The 16,036-nt window shown below is 36.1% G+C and overlaps 2 protein-coding genes across 4 annotated transcripts; one reads left to right on the forward strand and one right to left on the reverse strand.

The window, feature by feature from the left end:
- Positions 1–199: 199 nt before the first annotated feature.
- On the reverse strand, positions 200–4,472 carry LOC141430050 (uncharacterized). Of its 3 annotated transcripts, XM_074090594.1 has the most exons (3): positions 3,570–4,472; positions 3,340–3,397; positions 200–2,856 (listed from the first exon to the last, which is right to left on the reverse strand). In XM_074090594.1, the coding sequence occupies exons 1-2, from the start codon at positions 4,298–4,300 to the stop codon at positions 3,373–3,375; spliced, it is 756 nt and encodes a 251-aa protein (XP_073946695.1). In that variant the 5' UTR covers positions 4,301–4,472; the 3' UTR covers positions 200–2,856; positions 3,340–3,372. The 3 variants fall into 3 exon arrangements, with proteins under 3 accessions (XP_073946695.1, XP_073946694.1, XP_073946693.1); XM_074090593.1 differs by having other exon boundaries at positions 200–3,397; XM_074090592.1 differs by having other exon boundaries at positions 3,340–4,472.
- Positions 4,473–10,832: 6,360 nt separating this feature from the next.
- On the forward strand, positions 10,833–13,828 carry LOC141430051 (uncharacterized). The gene has a single exon (XM_074090595.1). The coding sequence runs from the start codon at positions 11,034–11,036 to the stop codon at positions 12,018–12,020; it is 987 nt and encodes a 328-aa protein (XP_073946696.1). The 5' UTR covers positions 10,833–11,033; the 3' UTR covers positions 12,021–13,828.
- Positions 13,829–16,036: the final 2,208 nt, after the last annotated feature.

Genomic DNA, 16,036 nt, shown 5'->3' on the forward strand with positions numbered 1-16,036 from the left:
AGAATAAATTATCTTTTAGTTGAATTAGTTAAATAAAATGTCTACAAGGTTTTTGAACGTAAACAATAATTCATTTTGAGCAAGGTTGTAAAAAATAAGTACATATGCGAGATCCCTTTTAAAGTTTAATAAATATTGTCACGCTGCCTGTTGTGTCCTGAGCCCCTGGCCCAGAGCACCAAGAAAATATAAACAGAAACTGCTTTAATAACTTTTATTTCTATAAAAAAAAACACTTTAAAATACAGGACACGCCATGTGCTTGTTTGCCGAAAAGTCTCTCTCTCTCTAGCTGTCAAAACCTGTGCGTTCCGATACATATCAATACTCCCCTTATAAATTTAGGCGTTGGGGTGGCTTAACAATTCTTGAGGATCTTCTAACTACCACATCATTATCCTTACTACATGTTTGAGGAGTTTTACTTTCCACTGGCGATTTAGGTACTGTAGGTGTAATGACATCATTTAAATTTTGATCTGTCCCAATCTCAGTATCTAATTCTCCAGGTACATTTTCATTAGGTAATCTATTTTCACTCTGCACTTGCATGCCTTTAGAATTATCAAAGTCTTTAATAACTTTTTCTCTGCTACATGCATTAAAATCATAATTATCTCTACTGTTTTTGTGGTCATCATTTTGATCATTATTGTCTTGGGAAGAACAACTTATTATCTGATCCAGATGCCTCTTCCAAACTAACTCTTCATTGATTACTTTACAAAGATAAGTTCTTTTTCCCAAGACTTCCTCAATTACAGCTTTTACAAATCTTTTTTTATTTGGATTCCTATAGTCTCTACAATAAACAGTTTCCCCTTCTTTAAAAGTTACATTCCTTTGTCCTCCATAACTGTTCAGTTTTTCCTCCTTAGTACAATTTTTGTTTGTTAGTATATCTAATCTAGTTCTCAATTTTCTTTGAAACATTAATGTTGCCGGGGCACTTTCAGTGGTGCTATGAACAGAATTTCTGTAATGAAATAAATAACGGTTCATCAATGTTTCAAATGACACGTGATTTTTTTCTTGCAATGTTTTCAGTAATCCAGATTTAAAATTTCTAACTGCATTTTCAGCAAGACCATTTGTAGCAGGATGAAATGGAGCAGATGTCTGATGTTTTATGCCATTCTTTTGTAAAAACTCTGAGAACTCCTTACTACAAAAAGTTGCTGCATTATCTGTTACCACAATACATGGTAACCCATATCTACTAAAGCATTCCCTAAATTTTTCAACAGTTAGCCTAGCTTCTAAACTCTTCATTATAAATGCTTCTGGCCATTTTGAATATGAATCTACAATTAGTAAAACCATTTTACCGTCAATTGGTCCCAGAAAATCAGCATGAACCCTTTCATATGGAATACTACATTTTGGCCATGAAATGACATTTGACTTTGGTGGTTCAGGTCGTGCTGACATACAAATGTTACAATTCTTTACCATGTTTTCGATACAATTGTCTAGCCCTGGCCACCAGAAATATGATCTGGCATTTGTCTTCATTTTCACAATGCCTTCATGGGTTGCATGTAATTCTTTCAGCAACTTTAATCTCAATTTTTCTGGGACAACAACTCTATAACCCCACATGATTACATTTTGATCAATATACAACTCATCTTTTCTTTTGAGGAATGGCTTAATGGATTCATCAGTAACACTTTTAGGAAAACCATATCTAATCATATTATAAACAGAACTCAAAACTGGATCTTTTCTTGTTTCAGACCTGACAATATTTAAATCAATAACATTTTGCTCCTCTACAAAATGTATGTAATCACATTTTTTAGCTGTATTAGTAGTTACACTAAGATCACTACTAACTGGCAATCTAGACATACAATCAGCCTTAACATTATCTGAACCCTTAATATGTTTGAAAGTATAATCAAATCCTGCTAAATACAATGACCATCTTTGCAGTCTGCCTGCCGCCATTTGTGGCAAACTTTTATTTTCCCCAAACAAAGCCTGCAATGGCTTATGATCAGACTGTAATTCAAATTTAGTACCAACAAGGTACTGGTAAAATGTTTGAACTGCCCAATAAATAGCTAATGCTTCCTTATGAATCATGGAATAATTCTTTTCAGCGGTTCTGTAGACTCTGGAAATAAAACTTATTGGCCTGTCTGAACCATCTGGCATAACATGGCTAAGTACCGCTCCAATTCCATTTTGAGAGGCGTCACATGATAATCTTAGAGGCAAGTCTCTATTAAAGTGAACTAATGTATTTTCAGAAATTATATCTTTTTTTACCATTTCAAAACTATCATTACACTTTTTTGACCACACAAACTTAGCATCTTTTTGCAATAAATCATAAAGTGGTTTTAATTTTAATGACATTTGTGGTACAAATTTTGAATAATAATTGACCATTCCAATCCAAGACCGTACTTCGGTAACATTACTAGGTGGTGGTGCATTAATTAATCCGTCCAATTTAGACTTGTCCTTCTTAAGGCCCCCTTTTGAAATTACATGGCCTAAATATTTCACCTCCTTTTGAAAAAATAAACATTTATTTTTATTTAATCGAATACCTACTTTTTGAAATCTTTTCAAAACTTCTTCTAAATTTTTTAAATGTTCCTGGTCATTTGCCCCTGTTACTAACACATCATCAATAAAATTAACTACACCTTTTGCCCCTAGCAACACTTTCTCAAGTTTTGCTTGAAAAATTGCACTTGCCGGCTTAGTTCCATAGGGTAATCGGTTTAATTTATAAATACCTTTAGGTGTAGACCATGCCAATAAATTTCCAGTGTCATCATCACAAATTAACTGATTGAAAGCATTGCGCAAATCTAATTTTGTAAATTTTTCTCCTCCCTGTAAAGCAGTAAAAATGTCCTCAATTCTGGGTAAAGGGTGGTTAACCTCTTTTAAATACTTATTTATAGTGATTTTATAGTTTGCACATAGTCTCAACTGCCCATTTTCTTTTAGGACTGGTACTAAAGGTGTACCCCAATTTGTATTCTCAACTTTTGTAATGACACCTTCCTTTTCTAACTTGGACAATTCACTATCAACCTTTTCTCTATAAGCATGTGGAATAGGTCTTGGTTTGTATTTTTTCACCTTCAATTTTGCCTAATTCTGGCTTGAAAACATCACAAAATTTTTGTACTACAGAATCTAATGTTGGAATCACTTCACTTTGTAACAAATGTAATGGAATGTAGTTTTTCATTTCTGCTTTAAATTTTTCTATTAAATCTCTACCAAACAAACATTTACAACCGTTTTTTACAATCAGTAATGCGCAATTTATTTTCTTGTTATTATACTTTAAAGGAACAGTAATCTTACCCAAAGGCTTGACAATTTGGCCATTATATGTCTTTAACTCACAGTTTGCTGGTTGAAGCTGAAAATCAGAAAAGATATTTTTGTATGTTTCCTCGGGAATACATGATACAGCCGCACCAGTGTCTAATTCCATATTTAACTTTTTCAAACCCATGCAACACTCAACCATATATGGTGCCACATAATTTATATTTAAAACTGACTCTTCAACAGTAAAAATGTCCACTAACCCACTTTCATCCTCCTCTTCTTGTACCTCCAATGTATGAGTTGGCTTACTTTTGCAGACCAAAGCCAAATGCCCAATTTTTCCACATGATTTGCACTTATATGTTTTATATTTACACTTGGCAAAGGAATGGTTAGGCTTGCCACAATGTACACACAAAAGCACATCGGCCTCCGCAACCCTCTTCTCTACTGCTTTAACCTTATTGACGTAGACATTTTCTGGTCTTTCCAGTAAAGCAGATTCCTTGTTAAGAGCTATGTCTAACAAATCCGCTATTGCCTTAGAGATTGGCTCTTCACACAACCTTTCAAATATTTGACCTGATCGAAAACCCGTAACAAACTTGTCCTTCACTCTTTGTTCAAAATCTGTACCAAACTCGCATTCAGCAGCCATTTCCCTTACTCTTTCATACCATTTTGATACACTTTCCACCTCATTCTTAATGGCTTTGTCGAATACTGCCCTTTTTCTATAATACGATACTCTAGGTCGAAACCTTAATCTCAAAGCTCCTTCAAGGTCAGCGTAGCTTTTGTCTTTTGGCAATGAAGGGTGGAACATGCTTTTTAGAGTTTTATACGACTTTTCGTCGATTAACATTAATAAAGTAGACACTTGTTTCGTCGCTGCCACATCGTTGGCTTTGAAATATTGCTCTATTCGTTCCAGAAAACAATCAACATCGTCACCTTCTGAGTACGGTTTTATTTGACCCAAGTTTGACATCCTCGTCGCCAATTTGTTGTGTCCTGAGCCCCTGGCCCAGAGCACCAAGAAAATATAAACAGAAACTGCGTTAATAACTTTTATTTCTATAAAAAAAAACACTTTAAAATACAGGACACGCCATGTGCTTGTTTGCCGAAAAGTCTCTCTCTCTCTAGCTGTCAAAACCTGTGCGTTCCGATACATATCACTGCCTGTGCAATATTAAAGGTGTAGGTGCTAATTATGTAAGCAGAATAACTACATTAATGGCTGAGTATTAAGATTTTTATCTCAAACGAACAAATGAATTACCTACCTTATTTTACGTATAAAGATGCCACTCGTAAATAGGCTTATTATACCGCCATTGTGCCTACCTGCCTGAATATTGTAATACTAAAATATCATCATAAAGATACCTCAATGGCACTAGATTTCCGTACTAAATCATACCTGTATACTGTGTACGAGGATGAGGATGTATATAGCATACATAACTAGTACAGAACCTGCAGCTATCTATTTTTTTCTGTATATAGGCTACAGACATAATAAAAGTAATAAGTAGGTAAAAGGTTTGATGGTGATAGTACCTAATCGCACATGAGTGTTTTTGACGTCAGATTTTGAAGTTGGTAAAAAACAAATACATATTTTTCATTATCATTGTGGTCGCAGTGAAATCATATTAAAAGTAGGTATTGAAGCAATTCAATTGACAAGAGAACAAGTGGGGGGAGGGGGTCCATATTCACTCTCATAAAATTCTTATTATTTTTTATTTTACTACCGATTTGTGTTCATAATAATCACTCTTCATATTTTTTTCCTCATATTTTTCCTCATACGCACCCGGGGGAGGACACAGTTGGTTTTGATGTAAAGATTTTATTTCGGTGACTATAATTTCTTAGTCAAAGCAGTTCAACTATTTCAGTTTAATAGAAGCTGTTCTTACATACAAAAACAGATGTTCCGTTGCGGATGCTAAATAAAACTTTAGTCACTGCACTTATTATGTCCCATTTACAAACAACAAATAATATAACTCGGCTACCGATAAATATATTAAAGAAATTAAATCACATTAGAAATTATAACAATTAAATAAAAATTACAAAATTAAATTAAAGAAAGAAAGAAATAAGACATTTATTTACTTATACGGAAGACACACAAATACAATAAAATATATATAAAAATAAATAAATTAAGTATCTAGTCTGTATACAAAAATGGGTAGTACCCGTACATTTTCTTGTATAAAAACCGTAAGAATGCTTTTTGTGCCCTCTCTAGAAGTAAGATGTATGTTACTTCGTGGGGGTTCCAAACAGCAGAAGCCATCTCGAGTTTACTTCTCACAAGTGCAGTGTATAGGAGCTTTATGGTTCTTGCATCATGGAAAGCTCTGCAATTCCGTATAACAAACCCCGGCCTCCCATAACAACTACGAGTCAACTCAATCAAGTGACGCCTAGATCCCGAATAGAACTTACACAGGCAATTGATTGAGAGCCCAGGAGGTATTCGTAATGAATTGGACTTTTGGCCCAACTGAAAGTTATGACACTTTGCAACATTGAAAGCAAGTCTATTTCTACTGCTCCATTATTGCACCCTGCCAATGTCCTTCTGGAGTGATTCACAGTCCGAGATTTCCTGCACACCGTAAAACAATTTTAGGTCATCGGCATAAAGCAAACATCTAGCAGACCCGAGAACCGACGCCTGATCGTTGATCATGATTCCAAAGAGCAACGGACCCAGTATATAGAAAGTCAAGATACAGCACAATCAACCTGTATGCTCCTATCCAGATGGTCCGAAATTGAGTCAACCAAGGTCACGAGGTTCGTTTCGACAGATTCCGAGGCCTGAAACCGTGCTGGGAATCACAGAGAAAGGGTTGAATTTCGGAAGCCACAAGTCTATTTAGGATGCTTTCGAATAGTATAGCTAAGTTAGAAACACGACAACAGTCAATCACAAACCAAGATATTTTGGTAAACGAGAAGTTATTTTTTTACAGGTAAGTCAATAGCTGTTGCTATTGTTACTTATCGCGGATAAGCACGTGTGACGCTACGTGTTGTTGCAACACCAGATGTTTTTTTATCTTTCGTTGTTGTCCGTCTCCTTGATGCGCAACTGCTCAATTTAAGATAAATGAGTTACGTTATAATTATTTTTAATCTTGCAGATCATTCTAAATGTACAAACTTACTTGAGATTCCTACATACAGGCCGGCACGTACTCGGACACACTTAGACAGAGACAGAGACACGGAGGTGAAAGCACGGAGACGTAATACAGACGGAGGCAAGAAGAAGAGACGTGTGTAAGTTAGGACAAGTAGATACGGATACACGGCAGAAAACAGGTTGAAGGTGACACGTCGGAGTCAAAATTAAAGGGCTTGTTTGCAGTCCTGGTAGTTTTCAGATGTTTTCGCTTTAGCTGCAAATTGTAAACTGTCCTATTTCAAGAGTGGACTGAGAATCAGCGGCCAGGCTAAAACATTAATTTTGGAGAGTTTAAACGTTAAATTAAATACGTAAAATGGCCGGCTGCAATTTTGAAGAAAATATTAGGTGTGGTACGGTGTCGCTGCGGGGGCGGCATCGTGTGCACGAGGCCTAAGAATCGGATTGACGATCAGATGGCCTAGTGGTTAGAGAACCTGACTACGAAGCTTGAGGTCCCGGGAGACCGGGGCGCGGGGACCAGGGGACCGGGGTCCGGGGAGGTATGAAAAATACGAATGTTTGTTCTCGGTTCTTGGGTGTTTAATATGTATTTAAGTATGTATCTATATTTATATAATCAATTATACTTATCCGTTGCTTAGTACCCATAACACAAGCTTTGCTAAGCTTACTTTGGGACTAGGTCAATTGGTCTGAATTGTCCCGTGATATTTATTGCTTATACGTTATAAACTTTCAACGACGGTTTTATTGATCTGTGAGTTTTTATATGTAAATATATTAAATTCTCTAATAAGTAAAATAAGAAAAAATGTGAATGCCATACATACAGATTTTTGTCTATGATAATTTGCATTTGAGGATGTGGTTAGTTTTCACGTTCTCTTAAAATATATCTAGTTATTGTATTCGTGTAACAATGAGAATATAAAATTTCATGGCGGTCTACATATACATAAGAAGGTATATTTGAATTATGTCAAACCACATTTAAATTTATTGTGCCCATCACGTTTTTAAACGCGCCGTCAAAGCGAATTTTAAATCGCGCGTTTAAAGTGCGTTTTTAAGGTTTTGGAGCCAAAATGGCAAAAACGGAACCCTTCGCCATGTCTGTCTGTCTGTCCGTCCGTCCGCGGCTTTGCTCATGGACTATCAATGCTAGATGCTAGAAAGCTGTAATTTTGCACGGATATATATGTAAACTATGCCGACAAAATGGTACAATAAAAAATTCAAAAAAATTTTTTTAGGCTACCTCCCATAGACGTAAAGCGGGGGTGATTTTTTATTTCTCATCCAACCCTATAGTGTGGGGTATCGTTGGATTTTAAAACCATTAGGGGTTTGCTAAGACGATTTTTTGATTCTGTGATTGTTTTTATTTAAATAAAAAAAATGATTTGCAACTTGTAGTAATACCTTCATAGTTTGTGACATATAAAATGGGAGGGCTTATGTGAGGGTCTCACAAATGTATATTTTGTAGTTTGTGATGTTTAACTATTATGTTTTATGATGCAAGCAATGTGGCTTATGAATAAAATAAATATTAAATAGATAGGTATTCCATCGTATTTGATAAAATTAATTTGAAAGTACAGAGTTAAATTTATCAAACTAGTTATTTAAAACTGTAGCTAAACATAAAAGAAAAGTAACGAAAAGTTTTAAGGTTCCCCTTATCTCCGAAATAACGAAACCCTCCATGGGTCGCACTTGCGGCAACATTATGCTGAGTGGGCCCTAATTTATACTACTTATTCGATGTTTTTTTTTTAAGACTACTTACTGTACCTATCAATCAATGAATATTAAGTACCTTATATGTATAACCATAGTCTGATAATAAAGTTTTTGTATTTGTAAATGTTTCACAGAGCGCTGAAATACGATATCAACTAAGGAATTATCTTAAACTGACATTGATTATCACAAAATAATAAGCACATTGTATATTTCATTAGCAGGTAGGTAGGTTCTTCTATGTAAGTATGTAGTTAGATAATGAAATAACAGATTCTACAGTCTGTCTAAATTTATGAGACTCGGAAAATGACTAAGGATTAAAAAAGAAACAAATTAGCAAATAAAACTTAAAAATAAAATACTATCAAAATGTATACTTCATAAATAATTACTTGTAATAACATGTTAAATATACAAGTAAAAATATTAGCCAGCACGAAATAAGTAATAAACTTGTTAGGTTCAAGAGCCATTTGTCCGCCATATTTCTTTTGATCAATGGATGGATGCCCAATTATCAAATGGCTGACATTTGGCGTAGTCGCCAGCCCGCCTTCACTAAATAATGTAATGCATTGTGCACAATTGTACCCATATTTGTTAACAATGGACCAGCTACGTATTGACATCTGGTGGGTCTTCAACTAACAACACCGAGTCAAAAGACCTCTATTGCGATTTGCTGAGCATTGTCCTCTCGTACGCCTTATCGCGACACAGATAGGGTTCGGTTTTGGATATACAGTTCAATGTCACCTTGAACCCATGGATGCTTCATATTGAACCGTATCTGTCATTGTTAAGGGTAGTTGTTGCTAAGCACGGGCTTTGACGGTGCAACGCAAGATTTAAAATTGCAGGATGTTAAATATCTCCGAATTGCCACTTGTGTCATAATCGCGCGGCTGTCGAGGGGTGGCGGCTATTTGCACTTTTTGTGTGTTTTGCCAGTTGGCGCAAACATAATGTAATTTGTTGACTTGCAGATTCAGCATCATTGAGATTTAATGCAAGTGAAAAACCATTTGTAGAATCTTGGTGTAAAACAAGTATTTCGTTCGTTACTAATTATTGCGTTACTAGACGTTACCTGCGACTCCATCCGCGTAGAATTCGGTTATCGCTATCCCGTGGGAACTATGCAATTTTTCGGGATAAAAACTATCCTATGTCCTTCCCCGGGCCTTAAACTGTCTGTATACCAAATTTCATCTAAATCGGTTCAGCGTATTAGACGTGATGAAGTAACAAACAAACAGACTAACAAAATTTCGCATTTATAATATGTATTAGTGAGATTGTGGGATAATTTAGTAGGTATGTACCTATCATTGGTGTAGTGTACCAACATTTTCGTTAAGCTACCCAGAGGAGCGTAATTCCTAGACTACAATATCCGATCGACACTCCAATAGGATACAATACGCAAGATAACGTAGTGTTAATCTTTCTGACGTAGACGGAACACTTTATCTAATAAGTTTTTGTTTGCTTTTTTGCTTTTTATATTGACATCCTATGTAGTTACATATCCGTACCAAGTTTCAAATTGTATTGTATTGTATAACTCTTATTGGAGAGAAAACATATGACAAAAAAGCAGTTAACAAAACAAAGAGATATACAAAGGCGAACTTATCCCTTAAAGGGAACTCTTCCAGTTGAACAATAGAAAGGACATCAGAAACAAGAATAGACACTACAACGGAAAGATAAAAGTATCGATTTTTTTCAATTTACCGAAACGTATGTATATCTAAATAAATTTATACACTTACATACATGGGTAAGTACACAATAACTAATTGATGCCATTAGCCATTGCAAAATTCCATCCGACGGAGACAATTCAGGGCAGATTATTGTATTGCCACCAGACTTACATAAATAAGTCCTACCTATGCCGAATTTCAACTCAATCGGATGCCAGGGGTGGTCGAAAATGTTTTGCAAAATATTGCAACCACAATGTAGCTATGTACTTACTAACATCCGAACGTTGCAAATGAAATAAAAGCTTGTAGTAGGTAAGTTTTCGTTTAAAAAACATTTTTAAACCAAATGTTTTTTGTTGACTATATTTTTTGTTCACTGTACTTGCATAATTTGTTACTCAACCAACACTTTCGTACCAGGTTTGAAATCGGCATTAACCGTTGAAGAGTTCTCTTGCGGAGACTTTCCCGACCAAGCCACTAAAATTTCACAACCAAATTATAATACTGTCTGTCACCAAATTAACAGAAGTATGCCAAGATTCAGCTCAATCGGATACCAGGAAGTGGTCTCATAATATTTTACAAATTTTGTTAACCACAGCTCATAAGCTTACTTACGAACGTTACAAATTAAACAAAAACTTGAAAAATTAGCAAATCAAATGATTTCGACGCGCACTCCTGAATAGTCCCAAGAGCACAAACATTATATAATATTTATGATGTGAGTATTTATACTATAGTACTTAATGAAAATAAATTATAGTAATATATGATACAACTGCGTGTATCAGTGATACGATCTGAACTAACGTTATCGATGAGAGTTATCGCGAGCCTCCGCGCTGAGCACGGCACTACGACATCGGCGATCGGCGACGCTCGTCTTGTGACCTTTACCTTGCGCACGTTTCTATTACAGCGAGATTTCGTTAGCTTTATGCCGGCCGTAGCACTCCACACGACGCGCTCGCTACAACATTTAAGCAGCTGACACTGCCAGACAACCTCAGTGTTCTCACACGACTCTACTCGGTTTCTTCAGTTAGAAATTTAAGTGAAAGCAGTGCATCATGGGTGCGGCTCCGCGATACGAAGACAACGAGATTAAAGCCTCAGCTTTAGAATTAATCGGGAACACTCCAATTGTTGCCCTTGATCGTCTATACGAAGGGCCCGGGCGTATTTTGGCGAAATGTGAATACATGAACCCGGGAGGCTCCATAAAGTGCCGTTCTTCGCTACACATGATTCAGACCGCCCGACAAACTGGTGTTTTGAAGCCTGGTAAACCGGTCCTTGAGGTGACATCGGGAAATCAGGGCTGTGGGCTCGCTGTCGTCTGCGCTGTGCTGGGTCATCCTTTGACGCTGACCATGTCCAAAGGTAACAGCGTTCAAAGAGCATTGCACATGGAGGCGCTGGGTGCAACATGTGTGCGAGTGCCGCAAGTCGAAGGTTCTTATGGAAAAGTTACTCTGGCCGATGTACAAGCAGCTGAAGAAGAAGGTTTACGTATCGTCGACAAGACTGGGGCTTTTCTCGTTAATCAGTTTCACAACGACGCAAACTCACAGTCTCATTACGAATCGACGGGTCCCGAAATTTGGAGACAAACTGGAGGTCACGTAGATGCGTTTGTGGCTACAGTAGGTACCGCCGGCACGTTCACAGGCACCTCTAGATTTTTAAAAGAGAAGAATTCCGAATTGCAGTGCTACGTTGTAGAACCTGAAGGTTCTGAGCCGATTAAAGGTATGCCGATTACTAAGCCATGCCACTTGCTTCAAGGCTCAGGTTACGGTGCTGTTCCATCCCTGTTCAAATTTGAGTACATGGACGATACGATCAGCGTGACGGATGAGGAGGCGGTGGAGTACAAGCGTCTGCTGGGCGAGAGAGAGGGGCTGTACGTGGGGTACACGAGTGGCGCCAACGTGGCCGCCGCCGTCAAGCTGCTGCGCTCCGGCAAGCTCAAGCCCGACGCCTGGGTCGTCACCATGCTAAACGACACAGGTTTGAAGTACACACCTGCGCCTGAGGAATTGACGAAAGCCTAAAAATCCTAGTTGATATTTCTGTAGGTAAAATAATTTTGTTGATATTAAGTAAGTACCTAATTTAATCCTTATTTATGTAGATCATGACTATATTTCAACAGTGTGTAGTGGCTTAGTATCTATATATTAGTTGTAGAAAAATTTAGCATCGATAAGCCCAGAACCCATTTACTGATTCATTTATTTAAATAAATAAAAATGAGAGCAAATAATTTAAGTGAGTACTTAACTAAAAAGTTCTTCCAGAAATGACAGAGCGTGGAAAGTCAATTAGCTTGTGACATTATGTAATATATATGAGTTTGAATGAAAGGTTGACCGAGGTCGAGGTTTATCTCATAGTTTATCTCGTGACAAATAATTTAATGACATGTTATCGTTGCTGAAGAATATAGTATTATATTGTTTTCATATAAAGACAATTAAGTATTAGATATGTAACTTAGAATAAATAATATGTTGTAATAATTTTGTATCGTTATACAATTTGTGTGTCCAATCAATGTACATAATTTATTTCTTCAAGCGTATTCAATTGATAGGACGACAATTTTAGTCGTAAAACATTTTATGCTCTTGATAAATTCAATATTAAATAATATAAATCTTTATTTCTAAATGTACCTATATTTGTATTTTTTATGTTCACTTTTCCTTACTTAAAACTCTGATTTCATCCAGAAATATAATTTTGTTATTTAACGCTGACATACAGTATCAAATTATTAAAAGATATAACATTAACACAGCAATAAAAGCTAAGCCTCTAATATGCGAACCTAATTTAGTTTCGACAAGCAAATTAAAGGGATTGTGCAGCTGCCTGTCCCCCTGATCGGCCACAATTAGAATGACGTGATCATGGACAACTTTGTACAGGAATGTTAATTACGGACACTACATAACATTGGGATCTAGTTAATTATGCGCCAAATATGTCTAATGACCACATATTACCGTTATTTTTTTTCACCTCACTAGCTCAAAAAAGCTTTTTTTTATCCTTCGAAATCTGCGTGGAAAGACGCTTTTTATCCTCTTGGCTGGACACAGTTTTTGAAATTCGAACGTTATCGTGAACGGGTGCCCCATTGAAAATATACATATTGACCGCCTACTTTCACAACCTCGTATCTGACCACATAAAATTGCTTTAGAATCATCTTTATGTTAAGTACGATAGTGTATACAATTCGGGTAGATAAGATACGAGGTTGAGGAAGTAAGCGTTGAATATTGAGGTGTGCACAAAGAAAGTTCGTCATACATTGTTGAAGTAATATTTAAAACTGTTAAAATCTGTAAATCTGTTATTTTATTCTTATTACTAAACATTTATTTAGTAATAATAAAGCTCATTTCAGTTTTCTGAAATTATTCCAAATGCATCTATAATTACAAAAAAAAAATACAGAACAAACAAGAAGAAAATAGATATCAAATGATGAATGAAAAGAGATTCGGAAACGCACCCGAAAAAAAAGGACGGAAACGTGGTTTGTCATAAATTATTTCATTAATATAAATGCGTTATAAATAGTGTTTTCATTCTTGTTATTTTTGTTGTTATTTATTAATACCAAAAAAATAGATACTTAACATTTATTTATATTTTGTTCTATGACATAAGTTTTTTCGTCTTTATTCACAAAAAATAAGGACAAATAGGTACGTACATAATTATGTGGTCAAATTCAGAACGCACCTACCGGAGGGAATAAAGTTCACACTGTCAATATTACCAATTCTAGTAATAAGTATTTTAATTTTAAGTAGGTTTAGCTACTTGCATAATTAAATGTAAAAGTACTGGCTAACTTATTTATCAACGTCTAACCCAAACCTGGATCTAGACAGCTGAACTTTTACTTGGACTTCGAAATTCCCCTTTTATGGAGACAAGAACGTGGATGTATTTTGAGATATTTCCATGGGATCAGACTTCTGCGATTTAGAAAAACTGGCCAAGAGCGTGTCGGACACGCCCAAAATAGGGTTCCATATCCATTACGAAAACATTTTCTATTTGTACAGAATATTCCAAATTTAGGTATCTTTATACCTTAGGCTGCTATTTACTTTTAAACTAATAATAATTCTCAAGAAAACTAACCGTTATAGTTTTCCTGTAAGTTTGATGTACTTACTACCATTCTGTTTTTTTCAAATTTTTTCCCCAACGGTTTAGATTGATAGAGGGGGACGCTAGATTTATGAAATTTTCGCTTAAAGTTGAATATTTTGCAAAGTATTCGATATTTCTGAAAAATATAACTTATCGAAAAAATCGTTTAAGCAACCCGTTATAGTTTAAAAAGACCTATCAACGATACCCCACACTGCAAGATTGGATGAGAAAAAAAATCACCCCCACTACGTCTATGGGAGGTACCCTAAAAAAATGTATTTTTATTTTTATTTTATATTCGTGCCAAATTACAGTTTTCTAGCATTGATAGTGCCTGAGCAAAGCCGCGGACGGACAACACAGACATGGCGAAACTATAAGGGTGCCGTTTTGCCACGGAACCCTAAAAAAGCCACTGGCATAAGCTAGCTAGCATAACCTGAAACTGATTTATAAGTGTTCAATTTATTTCTTCCATTTACCTACTATTTTTCTCGCTGTCGTGAGGTAAAAAAATTGTGTGTTCCGCTCGGCTGTAAAGTTGCTTAGCATCTCGTGCCTTTGAAACCCTCGACTACGCTCGGTTCTTCTTTTGAACACTCGCTTCGCTCGTGGTTCAATCATAGAATCCTTCGCTTGCCTCGGCTTTCAATATAAGCACTCGTGCCAAACAGTTACTTTCCAGTCTCGCATAACAAATAACTATTAGAGACTAGATTTCAGGTGCTTATTTATCAATAGTAATCGAAATGAATGACGAATTAAACTCAAAAAACGTATTTTACTTTTCCAAACCATTTTAAACCAATTACCTAGGAGATATTTGCTTGATATATGATTTATATTTGAATATAAGCAACACAGAAGTTTTTTTCACAGGATTATTCTTATAAAGCGACGACCGGACTACGAAGCTTGAGGTCCCGGGTTCGATCCTCGGCCGGGCGAGGCAGACATTTTATGAATAATACGAATGTTCGTTCTCGGGTCTTGGATGTTTAATATGTATTTAATTATTGTTTATCTATAAAAGTATGTTTATCCGTTCCCTAGTATCCAATAATAACAAGCTTCGCTTAGTTAGTATGGAAATAAGTCAATTGGTGTCAATTGTCCCATGATATATTTATTTATTAAAATCAAAATGGATTCCTACTTTGCAGAAACATGTCATTATGCCGACTCTACACTTTTTTTAATGTTGATCTAACATTTGGCATCTGACCACAATCGCCATCAATTTGAGGACTGGCAGCCGTATTACATGACAAAGTCACGGTTCCAATACTTACTAATTTATATTTCACACGCGACACGTATATGTACCTAATGACGCGTGTACGATTCCTTCAATAATAGATAGCTACTGAAAAATTTGGCATCAATTCGCTCGCTACGCACACTGTCAAAATAAGAAACTTCGCATAATATGAAAATAGCCATCGATCTTTTCTTTGTAGCATTTTAGGTCAAATCGATAGCGTTTTAAACTTCAACCAGCGACGCAAGTTCAGAATACTGAGCAACTAATGACTTTTCGGACTGTAATTTGCCGTCATCGATTTCACAACACCTTTAAGGGTTGTCCATTGTGAATCGCAAAAACTTTAGATCTATCCTGCCGCGTGCAGCTGCTGGCAATTATTAAAAAATATTCGCTTGTTAGGTGGGCGGCGCTTCACATTTACGAGTAAATGCCATTTGGCATTTTAAGTAATGGATGATGGTGGCTTCGAATGTTTGCAACAGTTTTTTTACGTCCAGTCGCTCTAGGCAAGGACTGAATTAAAATAACAAAATTGGTCTCTAATTATTTAGGATTTATTCGCAAATTTCTGGGTCTCTTCTCGGAACAAAGATACGGGTCATTTAGAAAATAAAAACATAT

The sequence above is a fragment of the Choristoneura fumiferana genome, chromosome 8, assembly GCF_025370935.1.
Source record: "Choristoneura fumiferana chromosome 8, NRCan_CFum_1, whole genome shotgun sequence".
In the NCBI taxonomy this organism is placed as follows: Eukaryota; Metazoa; Arthropoda; class Insecta; order Lepidoptera; family Tortricidae; genus Choristoneura; species Choristoneura fumiferana.